Source organism: Sardina pilchardus, chromosome 3, assembly GCF_963854185.1.
Source record: "Sardina pilchardus chromosome 3, fSarPil1.1, whole genome shotgun sequence".
Taxonomy (NCBI): Eukaryota; Metazoa; Chordata; class Actinopteri; order Clupeiformes; family Clupeidae; genus Sardina; species Sardina pilchardus.
In genome coordinates, this window is record NC_084996.1 from 11,400,256 (window position 1) to 11,419,994 (window position 19,739).

Sequence of the window (19,739 nt, forward strand, 5' to 3'; positions counted from 1 at the left end):
TTTAAATTGACCAGAAGCACACAAAAACAAGACCGCACCGCACATCTGACAAGCAAAGTAGCTGAAACCATACAACAGACTGAAAAGGCTTCACGGAAACCAGCATTTCAATATTTATTAAATTCGAGACACATTATGCAAATACAAAGTTCATCCACACAACTTGTTAAATCCATCACTGACGTGTGCGGAAGAGACATACAGTTAACATTCTCGAGATGATCAAAATGCGTAAGACAGGAATGAATCTGAAACTTGCTTCTTATTGGCCCTCTTCAAATTTTCCAATAAAAATAGATTTTTCAGACAAAAGTCAAGTGAGTTTCGGCAACAAGTATGTTCCAAAGAGGAAATGATGGAGTCTGATAGTGGATTGAGAGTAACTGTCTGCAGTCTAAAGACACAGTGTTTTGCTTTCATTAGAAAATATAATATGACCATATGTTACATACATGTACATGTACCTTCAACTGTGTAACAACCATTAGGGCAACAGCAGCAGATTTTGGTTGATTCATACTAGAAGCTGCTGAAGAGGGCAGAAGGTTCATTCAGTGGCTAGGGATGGCAATTTGTCCTTTTGTGAGGCATCAACCCTCCAACTAGTTGTTCCACCACGACAGAAGACCCAAGCCTGGTTCACTTATAGAGCCCTGAAACAGAGAGGAACAAAATGTCCATTAAAACATGGCTAAAAGGAAGTTAAGGTTATTATAGAGAAACTATGCAGTTTGGGCAATTTTCAAATTTTTCGCTTGCAGGTTTCTCTGCAGAGCCTCCCCTACAGCGTTAGCGCGTATATTTTCCAAAACTCCTCAATCGGTCTGTCTGCCATTTTATGAGCATGATCGCAAGGCTGCAACTTTCTGTTTGACAGCCTGCTGGCCCAAAGTTGCAAGGGTGGTTTTTCCGCTCACAGGCACTAGGTGGAAGCAAGACGGCCACCATTCAACCCGAAAAAAGACAAATAAGCATTCCAATGACTCTGAAGCTGTTCAGTTAAGGTAAATCCTGCATAGTTCCCCTTTAACTGTTATTAATATTATAGCTATTAATTACAGACAGACAAATATTTATTAATCCCCAAGGAAATCAAGGCATCCAAGCTAAGCTTACATAACACATTATAAAAAACAACACACCCACAACAGTGGAAGGAAGCACAATAATATAAGATGTGACAGAGAAATAATATATAAACCAAAGGTTTTCAGTACACTCAGCCAAACAAACAGGAAACAAAGACCATCCAAGTAGTCTTTAATAAAATGTCGTCTCTTACTACGAGCGTGTATGGAGCCTCTTTCTTCTGCTCAGGCTCCGGTGCCCCCGGTGCTGCTGGCGTCTCTGAGGCTGTGCTCGGCCCCGTGGGCGAGGTGTCCAGGAAGAGCTCATCCGAAACCCGGAAGCGGATCTCCTCGCCCTGGTCCATGTAGAGGTCGTGGGCTCCCTCATCTGTCTCGTACTCCCACACCCATACCTGCTCTGCCTCATCACTTGTGTTGCCGTTAAGGTATATATCTCAATGATGTCAGTGCATACTTGTGCGCGCACACACACACACAGAGACAGACAGACAGACAGACAGACAGACACACAGACACACACACACACACACACACACACACACACTATATACAAGCAGATTCTGCATTACCAGCACCATCAAAAAGACGATAAACATTCATATAACATTAACTCAATGTCATCCGCTGCTAATACTTTACATTTCCAAGCATTTTGCCATCAAAGAGAAGGATACAATTTAGCAGGCTGTTGTAACGATTCTGGTGGAATGACTATGTCGTCGAAAAATCCAAGACTGACTAGAAACCCAAAAAAGACAAGATAAAATACTCAGTCATGAACAGCAGTAAAATTAAGCAGTCTGCGTCAACAGCAGCAACAAACTAGCCCTGACAAAAATAGGTAGGCAGAGAGAGAGAGAGAGAGAGAGAGAGAGAGAGAGACTAGACTTAGACTGTTTATGTGAGTCTGAGATCCGAACTACTCAACTTTTACAGGAATGGAACTAGGGCCAAAAGCCCGCACTGCCCCACTGCTAGGGTCAAATAACCAGACGTCCCGTTACTGACACTAACCCATATTTTGGCAGCTGCAGAGCACAAAGTGACACTTAGGGCCCTATGTTTAAAAGGCAGGCAAAGCGTAAAGTCTATCAACAAGCAAAGTTCACATGCATGAACTAGCCTGTAGATCCTGTGTGGTGTATGGGGGCATCATTATCTGGTTAAGGTCTTGTCCATGGTGTTACACTGCCAAACTGATTTAGCCTAGTTACTAAATTAGCTTTAGTTAGACGTCAGACTTATTATTTATTATTTTCCTCTAGCAGTGGGGCAGACCTTGACACTTACTGATCCATCATGCAACCTGTGACACTAGTATCAAGGTTTCACTTTACCTTACATGCTATTTAGGATGGTTCAAAGACAGATACAGCAGATGTTTATTGATAATCATCTGGTCACTATTATTTCTCACCGTGTACCCCCTCCTGGCTGCAGTATTTAATTTTGCCCACAAGTATCTCATCCAAGAACGGGTGGAACACCACATACCTGAAATGGACTAAGGAAAAGGAAACGGTATGAACAGCTCATACAAGTCCAATTATGACTGCAATTCTACTGAAACATTATTTGCACTATTTTTTGAAGGGGGGGAGGATGATGATAGCTACCCCTGCAAAAGGGGAATAATGCAACAAAGTTACCTTTTGTGTGAGAGGCACCGTCACCAGGGAATATGTAGGAGTCCTCCAACTTCACAATGTCATAAAGACAGATGCACAGTCCAACATTGTAAACCACCTGGAAACATTAACACAGACACATCTTAACAGTAAACATGAGGTTAAGATTTGAAATATAAAATCTAACCTATACACCTGACACGCATTTTACAATGCTACAATTCTAAAATTCTCCTTAGTTTGAACTGTTACAGTGACAGCCATGGCTAGTGTATCCTACTAATTAAGGTGAGGACATTCCTTACCTTGTTGGCCAATTTTTTATTGAGTTCCTCAGTGACAGCCTCATTGAGCTGCCTCTGGAAGTTCCATGGAGGAATCCTCACAGTATCGACCATCTCAACCAAAACAAACATCCTGCTAAACATAGCGAAGCGACAACATTACATTGTAACAGATGACTTCCAATGACAAAAAGTAACATAGCTAAAGTGGCCATGGTGTCAATGTAGCAACACTCGGGGAAAGTAACGTTGACTAACGTTAGCTAGCTAGGTTGCTAGCCAGCAATCACGTTTATAGTAATGTAAATGTTAGCTACCTTGTCGGGACTGTTCAGCAGTTATGTACGAGTCACGCAGTACAAGGAAGGCGCTTATCATCCATTTTTACGTTCTATTACTCTTAATTATATTACTTTTAAGCTGACATTTTAAGTACTGGCACGCCAAGCTTGCGGATATTTATATATCCATTGACGGTAAATTGCCACACGTGCCGTGTATGACGACAGTGTGCATCAACATACGGCAAGTCGTAAAGTCAAAACAACTGAGAAGATTTTTTTTTCCCCCACGGAAACAAATCACAACAGCTACTTTGAAGGGGGGAAACTTTGTAATGTTAAATTTAATAATTATATTACATTAATACAGTTGAAATATAGGCTTAGATGTTTTTATTTATTTATTTATCTCCAATTGTTATTGCCTGCAGAGTATATAGAACTTCTACTCATGTATATCACCAAAAACGTCAAAATAAAGAATAAAATAAATAAAACAAACCACAATAGGCTGATAAATAGTTTATTTACCAGGATAAAGGAATTCTCTAACATCTTTCATTGCATCTTGCTGGAAATGAAACTAAGCATTTGCATCACTAACTGTAACACAATCAACCTCAGAATCTGATGAAGAGACAGAACTGATTCAGTCAGAGTTGGGAGAGCTTCACAGAAGACAGCCCTAGAGGAGCACCTGAAAAGCAACGCATTGGGACCACATATAACCGTAATCACATTGCTTTACATTAACACACAGTGTAAGCAGAGACTTTTTGATAAATTTATGATAAATGCTATGCATGGGGTGATTGTTTGAGGGGATCGTGTCACGTCAATACTGAATATAGTTTGCCAAAAGATTCTTCTGGAAATACTGTGTTAAAATTCAGTCTGCTATAAAGTGGTTACACAGTGCATGCCTGGTGGTATTTCACTTACAAAATAAAAACACATCAAAGATCCAGACAACAGTCTCTCATTCCAAGCTTCCATCGGACATGTCTGGGTTTCACACACATACTCTGCACAATACCACACTGAGGCATCTTTGGCAATTACAGCAAAGGTTTAGGAATTCTCACCCCGTGCAACAATGATCAAAATTTGTGTGAAATGCTGTCAATTTACACCCAATGAACACATGATATTTCTCATCCTTTACAGGTTTGTTTATCCATCAATTTGCCTTGATTTCTGGAAGCATTTCAAGCAAGTTCTAACGGATGCCCTAAATAGGTCTCAATCATCCCGACTTCCCCTTCTGACCGACATTCGCATACTAGAGTCTGTAACCTAGGACCGACACATACTGGAGAAATGTGTGCAGTTATCTGGTTATTCATTCTCCCTTGCATATCATACGTAAATACACACTTAGCTACGCAATGTGCGGCTATATTAAAATAGTTACACGTGCCAAGATAGGGAGCCATTGTCACTTACAGGTCCTACACACAATCACATAAAATAACATGTTTATCATGGAATAGTCTACAAATGGAATAGCGATTCATCAAAAGGCATAATATTACTCTAAAGGTGCTGAGAAAATAAATGGAACATAATAGCAAAGGGTCCTTCAATCGCATGGTTCATTACAGTACGCCTATCATAGATCTAGCGGATGAGACCACAATCAAGTTTACAATACGGGAAACAGTAACTGGCAAAGGCCCCCTAAACTTTTCATATCACATTCATACATAATAATCTCAGCTTTAATATCCGGTCACTGTGAATTTTTTAGAACCATACAACCTATCCCATAAAATGGATTTCTGGCATAATTATGTGAAACGACAACAACAGGGAATAACTGTTTCTCAAACCTCCTCCTCTGATTATTTAAAAGATTTATAATAACATCTAACACTATGCTCAGCTATTAAGGAGTGAAGCGCTAGTGGTACGAAAGTGACAGAGCATCTGCGTGCCGCAGGCAAGACGCTGCGCTACACACAGGTGCACTGCACACTGTAGATTGTGCGTTTAGTTTTTCTCAACAAAGACAGACAAGAGGTCACCCCAGGCAGGGAGTGAGTCAGCAGGGAGGTCAGCACAAAGAGGAGGCCGGCTTAAAGGACGATCAGGCAGATGTCCTCAGGGATTAAAGAAAGAAATGACCAATGTGTCAGACGCACGTGTGTGCACACACACACACACACACACACACACACACACACACACACACACACAAGCAGCAGAACAGATGTAAAAGCAGCACGTCTACCCGGTTAACCAACCACAGCTGATTTCGGCACCCTTCTACATGTATCTACTGCAGGTCATGAGGTCTTACCCTGCTACAGTAACAAGTCAGTACAGTAACTTTACAGAAAAAAACAACCGCTTCCTGGAGGGGACGCGCTCAACAAGTCAGACCAAGTCAACACATAAGCAAGCAAGCCATCTCCATCAGAGGACTGACTCATTTCTGAGGTCCCTGCTCCTCTACTCTCCACAACAGTAACATGGGATACGTCGTATACAGTGCTATCAGACAAAATATAACCAGTGTTACTATACAGCAAGTGTATAACACAATTCTTGCGTTATTAGTGTGCAGAGAGCAGTGTAACAAGTGGCCAGTGTTGACCACACAAAGCTAAGTCATCTGCAGTAGCATGGATATGGACCAAATCTAGCTGTCCTGAATGTGTCTGTGTGTGTGTGTGTGTGTGTGTGTGTGTGTGTGTGTGTGTGTGTGTGTGTCTTTTTGGAGCTCCCTGATAATAGATATGAAATTCTACATTTCCAAGTGGCCACACGCCTGAGTGCAAGTATGTGTGTGTTTGTGTGTGTGCGTGTGTGTGTGTGTGTGTGTGTGTGTGTGTGTGTGGGGGGGGGGGGGGGTTAGATGTGTGCGCGTTCAATTCATACAGCGACCTGAGGTGTGTGTGTGTGTGTCTCTGTGTGTAGTTGTGGGTGCAGTGTGCAGTGATCAGTTGGCGGCAGTTACGTGTGGATGTATGGGGGTATCTGGGTCTGGGGAAAGGTTACAAATTACTTTAATCTTTTCTTTTCTGTTTTTGTTTGGTGTGCATGCTTTACCCCCCATCCCACCCCTCCCTTCCCCTTCAGTCTTTACTAGCCCTGCCTCTCGTCCCTGAGGCCTCTCCTCCTCCTCCTCTCCTCCTCCTCGTTCCTCCTCCTCCTTAGTTCTGCAGAGACTTCATCCTGTTCAGGGCACTGCCAGCTTGGAACCACTCGATCTGCGTCTCATTGAAGGAGTGGTTCAGCTGGATGGTGTCCTGGCTGCCATCGCCGTGGGTGATCACTGCCGTGAGGGGCTACAGGCCAACAAGGGAGGAGATGAGAGACACGAACAACTGGAGTTTGTTCACACTCATATTTCATGCAGCTGCTGTATCGAACAAGTTAACGCTATGTGAATGATCCAGAGTGCTTTCAAACTTCACTCCGTGTCATTCATGTTCTATGCGTTGATTTACTCAATTCAAACCATGTGTGGCTGAACACTATGCGATACTCACCTTCCCAGGAGCAAAGGTTGTGAGTCCTTTGATGGAGATCTTGTCGTCGGGGCGGATCTTGTCATAGTCAGCCGGGTCATTGAAGGTGAGAGGCAGCAGCCCCTGCTTTTTCAGATTGGTCTCTGTTCAGATGGAGAAGGAGCAGAAAGAGTTGAGTTGACCAGAGCGGAACACAATTCACACTGCTGAGTGATTTGGAATGACAGTATTGCTTAGGGTATGCTGGCAGTTATACAGTTTGTCACAACACTGCAAATCGTTCCCACCATACTTTCTTTTAATACAGTCCCGCTCAGAACACCAGAACACCAGATGATGCAAAGTACCCAGCTTAAGCCACTGGCAAAAACAGAGTATCATGTTTCTTCATGACCTTTCTGTCCACCTGCCAGTTTGAGCCAAACTCTCCATCCAGTAACTGTCATCGGCCTTCTCCCCCACAGACCCCCCACCCACACGCATGTATGTACCGTGGATCCTGGCGAAGCTCTTGACAATGATGGCCCTGCCCCCCAGGTGGCGTGGCTCCAGGGCTGCATGCTCCCTGCTGGATCCCTCTCCGTAGTTCTCATCCCCCACCACCACCCACGACAACCCATTGGCCTGGAGGAAGAGGAAGAGTGACACTGTGAATGGAATGTGTGAATGGCACTATACGCACTTGACACGTGATAGTAATAGAAATGATAGTTTTATCATATCTATGGTATCAGAGACAATACATGTGCAGTTTGTAAAGGTAATGCAGACATTAGGAGTCAATTCCAATATTCCATACGAAATGTCTTGATCAAGGGTGAAGTTATGTCCCCCAGTGTCTCCCCCATCCCCTTTCCTCACCTTGTAATGGCGGGCCACATCAGGGACGCCTCCGTACTCTCCAGTCAGGAGGTTCTTGATCTTATTGACGGCATCATTTTCGCTGTTGACGGCACCGATCAGCATGTTGTTGGAGATGTTGTCCAGGTGGCCGCGGAACTTGAGCCAAGGGCCAGCAGCACTGATGTGGTCAGTGGTGCACTTGCCCTTCACCTGAGGTGGCCAGGAGTGGACAGAGGACGGAAGGTTTGAGAAGAGATCAGACAGATACGGTCATTGACCGTTTTTAACACATTTATTTTGTATTACTGAGAAGACAGATTATACAGGTCAACTTCCATTTTTGTGGAACTCCTAACCCCTTGATCATAGACCCAGAACACTAGTTTACATGGGCTGGCATCAGGTGAGCCAAACATACCCATAATTCTTTGTGTTTTGATGACATTGGTCACATGTCTTAGCGATCTCTATACAGCATGGGTTATGCTACAGACATGCCTTGGAGATCTTCCCTGATGATCCACACAAATTAATGAAAACCCTCATCTTCCTTGCCCATACCTTGATGAGGATGGCCATGTTCTCCAGGTCCTTGCCACTCCAACTGTCGAAGGGCTCCAGTAGCTGCAGGCGGTTGCTGGATGGGTTGACGTCCACCGAGACACCGCTGCCGTCGGACGGGGGCTGCTGGTAGGTGTCCTGGCCCGGGTCGAAGTCACGGGAGGGCAGCTCGTCACCAGTGGGGGGGACCAGCTTGAACTTCTCACCATTGGGAGCGGTGAGGAAGTCCTTCTCGGGGTTGAAGTTCAGCGTGCCGGCAATGGCCATGGCTGTGACAATCTGATGGGGGTGAGATAATAAGCTTTTGTGAGTAAAGAATCATAAGTTAGAGGTCTTTATCGATTGTGAGACAACCCATCAATAATCTGAAGTTGGGTAGGTACTATTACCATTAAACAGAACCATTTGTAAAAGATCAGTGCACATCAGGGACACTGTTACTAGTGCCAGTATTAATGAGCAGCTACAGTAGGCATCCCAAAAATCTGATGGATGAGAGAAAATAAAAGGAATGGGCATCACAATTAAAGAAGCCCAGAGAGACCACACACACAGACAGAGGATTTTGATCCAAAATGGCTGGTGGGCTTCATCGGTCACCCGTGTATTGCGCATCATAGGACATGTTCTACACAAAAAAAAACGCCAGAGGCACTGTGACCTCCTGCTGGGGAAGCCAGCGAAATGCCAAGCATCGGCTGCAGGCTTTCAAATGTCATGAGGTGACCGCAAGCCATACTGTAGACCTAAAGGACACCATGCTGCTTATTTCACTGACATTCAAAACAAGGGTTCTACAGAGATCTGATTAATGATTTATATTCACTTTACAAGGACTGTCCACGGATCCAAATTTTAAAACGGTTTATAAAAAGAAAAGAAAAGAAAAGGGAAACTACAGTACATTTACTGAAAAGGGATTCAATGAGGGCACTTCATGACAGAACACTGGTCATCATCGTGATCCGTACCTCAGGGGAAGTCACGAAAGCATGGGTGGCTGGATTGGCATCATTCCTGGCCGTGAAGTTCCTGTTAAAGGAGGTGACGATGGTGTTCTTCTCTCCCTTCTTCACGTCCTGCCTGTTGGGAGATTTATGAAAAAACCAAAGAGTTACAGAAAATGTATGCACCCAATGGCTAAAGAAGCTTCAGATACAAAAGAGTAAGAATTTGAAAGGCTTTTAAACGAAAGCCAAGGGTTGGCTAACTAACCCCCAGGAAAAAGAGAAATAGTTTTCATGCAACCAGAAAAACAGGTCCTCACCTGTCCCACTGCCCAATGCAGGGCCCACAGGCATTGGCGAGCACCACACCTCCAACATCCCTCAGGATCTTGGCCTGCACCAGGAGTAGAGGAAAGGAGCCAGGGACACAGAGAGGACTAAGAGGTGGAGAAGTGACAATACGCTCAAATCTCTGATGCCGCATAGCATAGCACACAGCATCTGACCAAAACTAAAGCCGATAGGTCTGTCTTACGTATCCGTCTCTTTCGATGGTGGCGCGGATCTGCTCGGAGCCGGGCGTCACCGTGAACTGGGCCTTGCACTTGAGCCCGCGGTCAAGGGCTTGCTTGGCCAGCGACGCGGCGCGACCCATGTCCTCATAACTGGAGTTAGTGCAGCTGCCAATCAGACCTGACACAAACAAAATGTGGGACGCAGAAAATGAAAAACTATTCATATATTCTACTACTTAGAATAATTCTATATACTACTACTACTACTACTACTACTATTCTTATTCCTGTTAACACACTATACATCATTTGCAAATGCACTGACAGCTATTGGCTGAATGAGGAATGAAGCCCTCCTTAGGTGCAAGTGTTGCACCTAAATAAGTCTTTGGTCAGAATGTCCTCCAGCATGGTGGTCAGTACTGACCTACTTTCACTTCCAGGGGCCAGCCACTCTTCTCAGCTACAGCTCCGATGTCAGACACGGGGTGGGCCAGATCAGGTGTGAAGGGGCCGTTGATGTGCGGCTGCAGCTGCAGAGAGGGATGGAGGATTTAGAGGACTGTTAGAAACACAAAGCTTAGAGCGGGCCCTTACCATATGGCCTACCCCGTTTCCTTTTCAGAGGTACGCAGCTATTCCTATATCAGGGCTGTACGCTAAGCTTTTTCACTAGGAGCACAGGTGCTCCTAAATGAAAAAGTTTAGGAGCGCAGAAAGAAATTTAGGAGCACTATGAAATTTCCTTGAAAACATCTTGCCTTAAGCAGGATACAGATCATTCACAGCAGTGGCAATCATAGTCTCTGCTCAAACCCTACACACACAGAAAATGGCTTGTCTTGTTTCTATTTCATATTTTGAATTCAGAATTTGTACATTTTGTTATCAATTTATAGCATTTTAGGATCTGCATAATTACTTATAGCTTAAAATATTCAGTAAACTGAATACTTCATATTTATTACACTGTAATGATATTACAGGGGTGGTGTGTAGGTCTAATTGAGTGCCTGTCACTTCAAGATGTACGTGAACATAATTAGGTTTCATTCGGTTTTAGGAAAAGAGTCAAGCATAGTTCAAGGATACATCATGTTTTCATTAAATAACTTAAATGTTCAAAAAACGAACAAAGGTAAGGACAAATATTTCTGGTGTAATAGAAAAGATGAGTGTCCACTGTCCAGTAACTATGATTTAGGTAGCCTACCATGGCATGGCATGGCATCGTGAGTTGTCACTTTTTCCTTTGTCATGTTTAATTGGCTGGGTGCTGAACTTACTCTACCATGACTCGTCTTGGAGTTTGGAAGGCTATATCTGTTATATCCAATGAGTGACAACCAGAGCTCAAAATAAAACGTTACGGTATTCTCCTGATAACGTTAGTGGAATGGAATTAATGTGAATGTAACCTCCATACAAAGACGCAGAGTGGCTATATGATGCGCACATTTGCAATGAAAATGTTCCGCCTTTTTAAAGCAGGTGTAGCCTACACCAAATCGTGGTTAAATCCATCATTTAGACAACAGAATCAGTCGGATTTCTCTCATAGAAGTCAACCAGGCCTATGTCAAATGCAGACTGGGGTGAAGCTAACACGGTTTCCACACCGTGTTTATCAACCGTGATAATAATAATATTTGAAATGAACACGGTAATTGTAGGCTATATAGTCAACATTCTTATCATGGTTTGCAGTTTCAACGGTAGGCTAATCGCTACAAAGTCACCTACTGATAACGAACAGATTGAAGAAAAAGAAGAATGGTTTTGGAGTGACATTTCTTGCGTGTGTGAGAGACAGCGAGGTTGATGCTGAAAGCGTGAGTTTCCAGCCAGGAGCGTTAGAGTTGTCAACTATGAAATTTGTATACAGATGCGCGAAAATTGTACTAGCCTATACTTTGATCCACTTGGTGTGGATTTTTAGGAGCAAAATGCGAATAAAAGGGTTGAATTCAGTACTCGCACCTGTGCTCCCATTTCATATTTTCAAGTAGCACAAATATATATTTCCTCGCATTTGCGACGAGGTGCTCGCAGTGTACAGCCCTGTATATATATTCCTATACTATGCAAATAAAATAAAAACTAGATTCAAAATAGATTCATCATCTGACCATAATATCTGTGTTTAACAACTTAACACATGATTTATTCTCTAACATACTTCGCTGAGGTTGATCTCGATCAGCTGGTCATATTCGCAGCCGGGGTCTGGGACGAGGCATTCCTTATACTCATCAGCAAGCTCACCAATCTCTGTGAGACAGACAGGAGAGGCACAGAAATAAGAAGTGTTTTAAAAAAAAAAAAAAGGAGGACAGACAACAATCATCCACCACTATGCAAGGAAACACACTCACCTGCGCGGCCTGTCTTGTCCAGGTAGGTCTTCATGCGGTGGTTGTAGGGGAAGACGGAGGTTGTGGCTCCGATCTCAGCTCCCATGTTGCAGATGGTGGCCATACCTGCATACAGACCATCAAGGTGGGGCGGGTTCCAAGGGAGCGACAGTAAACATGCGTGTAAATTATGGTTGGAAAGGAGTACCAACTACACGAACTACAGCTGCAATGCTCGAGTCGTTCCTCGTCTGGTTGCCCTCACACCCTGAACACTGCGATGACCAAAAAGGCACGTTAGAGGAGTTGAGTTGGCAGAAGTTTAAAGTCCTACTCCATACAGGTTTTTTTTACTGAAACTCTGATCATGCACATTCAGAGTAGTACTTACTATTCCAGCTGGAATGTTTGTTGGTGACTTGGCGAGTTAATTCCACTCCATGTCTAAGTTATTATCATGCAGAGACTAAATGGCCCAACAATAAACAATGGTATCAGAACAACAATGAACTACTTCACCAGACGCCAATGAAAGCAACAGAATTCTTTATCTGACAATCTTATCTATGGGTGCTGCTGCAGGAGAGAGGAAACGTCAAAGCTGCAGTTGCACGCCGAGCATGCTGGCATTGCGGTTGTTGCTCTAATGTTGGGACCTTTTGACCTTAATTCTCCTAACTAGCCAATTAGGTTTCATAATGTATGTTAGTGTCTGGTTAGTATTTTAAGACATTAGTTGGCAGAATTGAATTACAAAGACTGCTTTTACAGATGTGTTAAGAGACCCTCATATAAGAGTGATTAATGTTAGTAAAGAGAAAAAAAAAAAAAAAAAAAAAAGGGCTCATTAGTTTGGCCTCACCAGTGCAGGAGATGGAGTCCACGCCAGGGCCATGGTACTCCACGATGGCTCCAGTGCCTCCTTTAACAGTCAGGATGCCCGCCACCTTCAGGATGACGTCCTTGGGAGAGGTCCAGCCAGAGAGCGCACCCGTCAACTTCACACCAATCACCTGAGAGAGGGGGTGGGGGGGGCATTTACAGTACACACGTGTAAAGCCACTGAAGTGAAGCCTATAAAGTGAGTTAGGGCTGGAAACACGCAGTGAAACTCACGTTAGGACATTTGAGTTCCCAGGGGATGCCAGCCATGACATCAACAGCGTCAGCTCCACCGACTCCAATGCAGATGGAACCCAGGCCCCCGCCATTAGGTGTGTGGGAGTCTGTGCCGATGAGCAGGACCCCTGGGTAGGCGTAGTTTTCCAGAATGATCTGGAATCGTTCACACAAACACAACATAATTGAAGCTTTGAGAGCAGTGCCAAGGTTCATAAGAACCAAAAATGGTGCACATTAGTTTAAAAATAGCACTGATAATGGATCACGGCATACATCTGCCAAGAAGCAACTTCCTTAAAGGGATAGTTCGGATTTTAAGACACGAAGTTGTATGGGTTCCCTGTCAGCAACGTAGTGCATCAGCACTGACTTACCCCCGACAGCGTCCTGTGAGCCGAGATCCAGCCGGTTTTTGATCGTTTTTGATGCCGGACTATTTTCTTCAGCAAGTTTCTGGGGTCACGAAAGTAAAGTGTTTTTCTTCTCAAAACCATATGCGTTCAACAGAGTGATATATAGCACCACAAAAACGTTGTCCAGCTGTCAGTAGCGCGCAGTGATAGGAATCGCGAAAAATAAGTAAGTGATAACGAGGTTTGAATTTTTCCTGGACAACGTTTTTGTGGTGCAAATATATCACTCTGTTGAACGCATATGGTTTTGAGAAGAAAAACACTTTACTTTCGTGACCCCAGAAACTTGCCGGACTACTTTCTTCAGCATCAAAAACGATCTAAAACCGGCTGGATCTCGGCTCACAGGACGCTGTCGGGGGTAAGTCAGTGCTGATGCACTACGTTGCTGACAGGGAACCCATACAACTTCGTGTCTTAAAATCCGAACTATCCCTTTAATCTTAGCAATACTGCTAACTGCTGAGTGACTTAAGACTAATCTTTATTCATCACAAGGAGAGGTGCTTCAAGAAGAAAAATGATGGCCCAAGTCGTGGCGCGACTGGCTGGGGCACCTGCACCGCACGCCGGCGACCCGGGTTCGATTCCCGCCCCGTGGTCCTTTCCGGATCCCACCCTACTCTCTCTCCCACTCGTTTCCTGTCACCCTACACTGTCCTATCTGATTAAAGGCATAAAAGCCCCCCCCCCCCCCAAAAAAAGAAGAAAAATTATAAAGTAAATGTATGCTTATGCAGTACAATAACAAACCACACCTGGTGAATGATTCCAGATCCTGGTTTCCAGAAACCCACTCCATATTTGGCTCCAGCTGTTGCCAGGAAGTTGTACACCTCATGGTTCAAATCCTGGGGGCGTGGAAGGGCAGGGCGGAAAAGAACACAAACTTTAGGTTACATTCTGGTTGCTCTTCCGTAACATCACATGATAGGCCGCGGAATCCCTCTAATCCACATTACTCAACACAGGATCCAGATAAGTGTTAATCCAGCTAAACACTCTGCACTCTCTCTCAATCGGCCAAAACATTTGCCCACACACAGGCTTGACCTTTTATCCCTCCCAATTTTATCCTTTAGCTTTCCAAATGTTTATTGTGATATGGTACAGTACAGTATATGGCTTGTGCAGAACATTAGTTCAACAACTGTTGCTTTAAATGTACTCTATAAATAAACATGACATGACATGACTTTCTTTTCACATCTCTTCTTGCCTTCTCTGCTACTCTAATGGCCTGTGCAGACTACACGATTTCAGCCCGATTTTGCCACGATTGTGTCGTGGCCGACAAATTTCCATTGTCGGGTCCGAATATTCAAAGTCGGGAACGACGTTCGAAGGAGGAAGCGTCTTGTAATCTGACATGTTCAACGACCCGCGATTTATTGTCTGCGACATTCTAAGACGTTACGACCAAAAGTCTAGCATGTTTGATTTTTTGGGGAATCTCCTACGACTCCCGTGTTGACACTGATAGGCCTACTGTGACGACACACGACGAGAAGGCTACGATAAATGATCTTGTAATGTGGCCACTCTTGCGGCCACGACACTGCATGATTTTGTGGTTCTCTGATCGCCTAGTCTGACATGGTCAATCGTAAAAGATAATCGTGAAAGACAAAAAAGTCGTGTAGTCCGTACAGGCCATAAGGCAATGTTTCTTAACTGGTGGGTTGGGACCCATAAGGGGAACCATTCTGAAAAAAAATCATATGCCCATTTCAAAAGCTACCTTATCAGATCTAATATTGGACCTTTATTTTGCTAGACTTTATTCATATGTCAGTCATTGCAATGGACGTAGACCATGTTTATGTGACAGGTCATGCTAGACATAATTTTAGTGGTAAACGCAAATAGGCTACGATCCTGAGTATTTGAGGTAGGATGGATTCACTTAAATTGTGGACCAAATGGTACAGAAACCCCAGTGTGTGGTGTGCAGTGAATTGCTGTCACGTGAGTGCGTAAAACCATCAAAACCGAAATGCTACAAGGAAACAGAGCAAACCTGACAAAACTTGTTGAGTAAATTGACAGGTGACATCAGGAGTTGAAGCTTTCACAAATGTAATTGCAAACAGCAGCATGTTCCAAACAAGTAGGCCTACAGGCGCTTGGCACATCTTATCACGTAGCTCATTGTATCCATTAGCATGAACGCAAAAAAAAAGAGGCATGCATCCTTGCACAATACTGAATTGTGAACAAGAGACGCTTTCGAAGACTAATCATACCCTCCAAAACTTTACACTTAAATTAGAGGCAGTGCAGAGGGCTTATTGGCAACGGTTTGCTATCAAATCTTCACACAACACAGAGATACTGATTTTCACTACTACTACTACTACTTAGATGCCAACTGGATTTTGTTGTTAAAGTCCTTATACTTGTCCAATGATGTTGAATCTTGAACTTGTCCCACTGCTCCAATAGCCTTTTCCTCCGAGTTTTAAGAAGCCTCCAATTTGTGATCATGTTGTCATCTCTTGACCCAAACCCATTTCATCAAGCACTGCTAGACTTAATCCAGGTCAGATTAATACATGCCGTCATTTCCAGCCTATTAACCGTGGTTTATACATTTATTTTATTAACCTCAGCTATGAGGCTAATACACAGGGGTGAATTATACATTAATTTTTTTCATTCTTCTTTTTGAATAAAAAAAAAACCTCTGCTTCACTGGGCCATTAGGCACCTTGTGGGCACAACCTACAATTGAGTTTCATATTTGCCAGAGATAGCTTACTACATGATAATTCGAAATGTAGCTATTATTTTGTGACACAATCAGGTTTTAGTAATCATTAGGTCAGGTTTTAGTAATCATTTGCGTAAAACACCATCATGTGGTGTATACACAATACACAGGACATTACTGCACTGCACCCTCTATTCCAGTCTCCCAACTCCACCCCCTACCTGCCCACCATCCCCTCACCTTGGCTCTCTGCAGGTCCTCAGCCCCACCGATCTGGGCCTCGATCAGATGGTCGCAGTGGATGGTGGACGGGACGGCCACCTTGGGCAGGCCGCTGCTGATGAACTGCAGCATGGCCATCTGCGCTGTGGCGTCCTGCATGGCCACCCGGTCAGGCCGCAGGCGCAGGTATGTGCGCCCCCTTTCGATAGCCTGCCCATGGGGGTCATCCAAGTGCCCGTACACAATCTTCTCCGAAAGGGTAAGGGGACGGTTAAGCCTGTAAAGGACACAAGTGGTGCAAGTACAAGATGAAACCTTACGCCAGTGGACTCGGCAGTCAGTAACCAGAATTTAACACCTGCTGAAATTACATTTCCACTGCCAAATTCTAACATTCTTTGTGTATTATCTTCCGAACCATGTTATGTAAGCAGCTCCTTGTCTTAGTAGTGTACAGTGCAACATGATCATGTAACCCATTCATATTTGGTTCATCAATGCTGCCAAGTAATTAAAACCAAGTAGCCTAAATGGTTCCTCGAGATTTGAAGACCTCAAAATGACACCATTGTTACCAATGCAGGCTACATGATAATTCAAGTTTAAGTGGTAAACAAAAAGTGCATGAGTTTCATTAATACGGTCTATAATCACGTGGATCACACCATACTATCAGGGATGCCAAATCTCTAGCAAGCTCTTCAGAAAATGGAATCCATCGACTTGTAAAACTTACTGACAGCATAAAGTACATTCAAAACCTGGGCTATTGCACAAAACACATTGTGTGTCTTTTACTTGAAAACAATCAGCAATTACAATGCACTACTGTGAAATGATGGAATTTACATGGGCCTACAACAACACATTTCATTTGCAGTTGGCTGATTGGTCATTCTGAATCAGGAAAATGGTTACTGCACTGTCTCAGACTTTGCTCAAAGTTTGTCCACATAAAATTCCAATGTTTCACCCTTGATTCGCAGTCTGACCAAACTGTTGCATAGAAAACAAGCATGGTCTGGGAGAATCCAGACGAACCTGTTAACAAATCTGAATTTGCTATCCAGCTCTGTTGCAGTTGAGATTTGAGTAACGGTCTGGTGCCCACCAAACTAAAGCAAGCATGTTCTCAGTATGAATTTACTGTGACCATGAAAAGTTTGTACTGCATGGGCCTACCCATTGATTTCATATAGTCCTGAATGCTGAAATACTATTTATAGCGCTTAAAAATATGAAGACATGTGATTTGAATAGAAATATTTTACAGGCCTTGCTTTTGGGACCTTTTCATGATTTAGTGTTTGAACGAAAACTGAAACTGAGAATGACCCCGATATCCATCCCTGATAGTATGGTGTGTGAGCCCTTAAAAAATTAGGACTGACCTCTTGCGCACAATATTGATATTTGTGTTCAGTGCCTCATAGTTGATGCTGGAGCCAGGTTCGAAGCGGCTCATGGACACCTTTGCCTTTGCGCTGAGGGCTGCTGTGACATGCAGTCGTCTGGCCCCATCTCCTAGCACAAGCTTAGAGAAAGAAAGAGAACGACAAGTCACTTGCTGCTAGAGCATGGCAGGTTAATGTAATGTTATGCAATAAGATTCCAGAGTGCTTTTTATGGATGACAAGTCAGGTGGCCAACATTCATCAAGAGCATTCAGCACTAAGTTTGTTGAAACCCTGAGCCAAGCAAATTACTTTATACTGTAAAATGATTTATGATCTCGAATTGCTCCTTTACAGTGAGTTTTAGTGCAGAGCACTGCACACTAAAGGGGGTCAAGTCAGGTCATGGATATAAGGGGAGATCATGTTACCTAATGTGCCCAACTATACGGCAAACTATTTTACAAAGGGAGTTTTCACAAACATTGCAAAGCTAACATGGCAAACAGCTTTGCCCGAAAATAATTAAGATACAACTGCCAGAGAGATCATGCAGGCAATCTATAAAGTAGTACCAGAGACTTGGATAGAACGAACAAACAAAAAATATCAATATATTTGACGAGAATTTCACTGGGATCCCTGAGTAGAACAAGGCGGTTCACATACGACCACTATGACAACGAACATGGTTGAGGCGTGCATCTCACAACAAGACTAATATCTACGTAGGCTCTAATGTAGACTTTATTTTTTGTTCACAATCACTGTTCTACTAAACATTCTAGTGTTAACTGCGCACTTATCATCAAACTGCACTGAGATAACATGGTGATCACCTTCTAAACAGCTGGGTGACTTTATTGGCTTACTATCCCCGTTCAACACGACACAGGCTACATACGCTAGAATGCATTTAAAGTTAGACAAACTAAAACACACCGGGAAAAATACCATTCCACGTTAAAAACGAACCAAGTTGCATATTGGATATAATCATCATGGGAAATGTGATGTGCGGTCTGTTCTGATGAGCAGTAACGTTGCCGTTAGACGTCGCTAGCAACAATCTATCCACCGGGGACACAGTGACCTGGGAAACTGCGTAGTTAGCCTGAAAGATGTCAAGCAACGATATGAACTTGAGATTTTCCGACGAAAGGATGACAGCTGCCATGAAAGTCTCAAATATCCGTGTCATTCACGCAATTGACCGAGCGTATCTGTCTATATTATATGGTAAAATATGATTCTTACCCGGAGCCGAGAAACTGTCATACAGTAGGACGCCATATTTTGTTGAACGATGTGTCGCTAAGGTGTGACGTAAAGAAATTCCTCTTAAAGCGTCCCGGTCTTGTAATCCAGACAGATGTATAAAATTGTAGTGGTCTTTGAATTATTTTCGTTTTGTGACTGGTATACTATAGCTAATTTTAATTAGATTTGAGCACAATAATTCCGAATGAACTTGAATGTATACGAATAGCTCTACTACAAACATCCAGACAGGGTGTCACTGTTTTTTTTGTTCACTTGTCTTACAGGACGTGAGTAGTGATAATGAAGATTATATGCTACTGAAGTAAGCTTGTAGCACACTTGTATCAATTTCTCATAGTGATTTGGGGAGAAAGTCATTGCATGTTATTGTGGTGGTAAATTAGAGTTTTACAAAAGTTAACACAAGGGGATACATTCTAAAATCAATCTTTCAGAGGCTACCTAAAGGCACAATACAATTCATAAATTTGAACAGCATCCCCTGCTAATTCGACTTGTGGAAATTGAAGGTGAATGGTTCAGATCTAATCTAGCCTAACTGAGGACTCAACATGGGTGGCATCATGTAGCAGCATGGGGGTCCTTGAGGTGATATGAAATTATATTTGAAATTG

The 19,739-nt window shown here is 43.3% G+C and overlaps 2 protein-coding genes across 3 annotated transcripts; both read right to left on the reverse strand.

The window, feature by feature from the left end:
* Positions 1-80: 80 nt before the first annotated feature.
* On the reverse strand, positions 81-3,498 carry polr3h (polymerase (RNA) III (DNA directed) polypeptide H). 2 transcript variants are annotated; one of them, XM_062531094.1, is made up of 7 exons: positions 3,318-3,498; positions 3,022-3,133; positions 2,738-2,834; positions 2,506-2,592; positions 1,763-1,826; positions 1,283-1,496; positions 81-653 (listed from the first exon to the last, which is right to left on the reverse strand). In XM_062531094.1, exons 2-7 carry the CDS (start codon positions 3,130-3,132, stop codon positions 603-605), a joined length of 624 nt encoding a protein of 207 aa, XP_062387078.1. In that variant the 5' UTR covers position 3,133; positions 3,318-3,498; the 3' UTR covers positions 81-602. The 2 variants fall into 2 exon arrangements, with proteins under 2 accessions (XP_062387078.1, XP_062387077.1); XM_062531093.1 differs by having other exon boundaries at positions 3,022-3,136.
* Positions 3,499-3,790: 292 nt separating this feature from the next.
* On the reverse strand, positions 3,791-19,167 carry LOC134076643 (aconitate hydratase, mitochondrial-like). Its single transcript, XM_062531794.1, has 17 exons — positions 19,099-19,167; positions 17,839-17,981; positions 16,466-16,724; positions 14,271-14,363; positions 13,094-13,252; positions 12,840-12,990; positions 11,999-12,103; positions 11,803-11,894; positions 10,051-10,156; positions 9,644-9,801; positions 9,429-9,502; positions 9,133-9,244; positions 8,162-8,440; positions 7,619-7,810; positions 7,249-7,381; positions 6,779-6,900; positions 3,791-6,574 (listed from the first exon to the last, which is right to left on the reverse strand). Exons 1-17 carry the CDS (start codon positions 19,132-19,134, stop codon positions 6,440-6,442), a joined length of 2,349 nt encoding a protein of 782 aa, XP_062387778.1. The 5' UTR covers positions 19,135-19,167; the 3' UTR covers positions 3,791-6,439.
* Between the last annotated feature and the right edge of the window lie 572 nt (positions 19,168-19,739).

What these genes read in the sequence shown, in the direction of transcription:
- polr3h (XM_062531094.1), bottom strand. Translation starts at nt 3,132, where the DNA reads ATGTTTGTTTTGGTTGAGATGGTCGATACTGTGAGGATTCCTCCATGG. An exon ending in ATAAAAAATTGGCCAACAAG is followed by an intron (nt 2,835 to 3,021) that starts GTAAGGAATGTC and finishes TAATGTTTCCAG; the next exon opens with GTGGTTTACAATGTTGGACT. An exon ending in TTACAACAGCCTGCTAAATT is followed by an intron (nt 1,497 to 1,762) that starts GTATCCTTCTCT and finishes CGGCAACACAAG; the next exon opens with TGATGAGGCAGAGCAGGTAT.
- LOC134076643 (XM_062531794.1), bottom strand. Translation starts at nt 19,134, where the DNA reads ATGGCGTCCTACTGTATGACAGTTTCTCGGCTCCGG. An exon ending in GATCTGGAATCATTCACCAG is followed by an intron (nt 13,253 to 14,270) that starts GTGTGGTTTGTT and finishes GAACGATTCCAG; the next exon opens with ATCATTCTGGAAAACTACGC. An exon ending in CCATCGAAAGAGACGGATAC is followed by an intron (nt 9,503 to 9,643) that starts GTAAGACAGACC and finishes CTCCTGGTGCAG; the next exon opens with GCCAAGATCCTGAGGGATGT.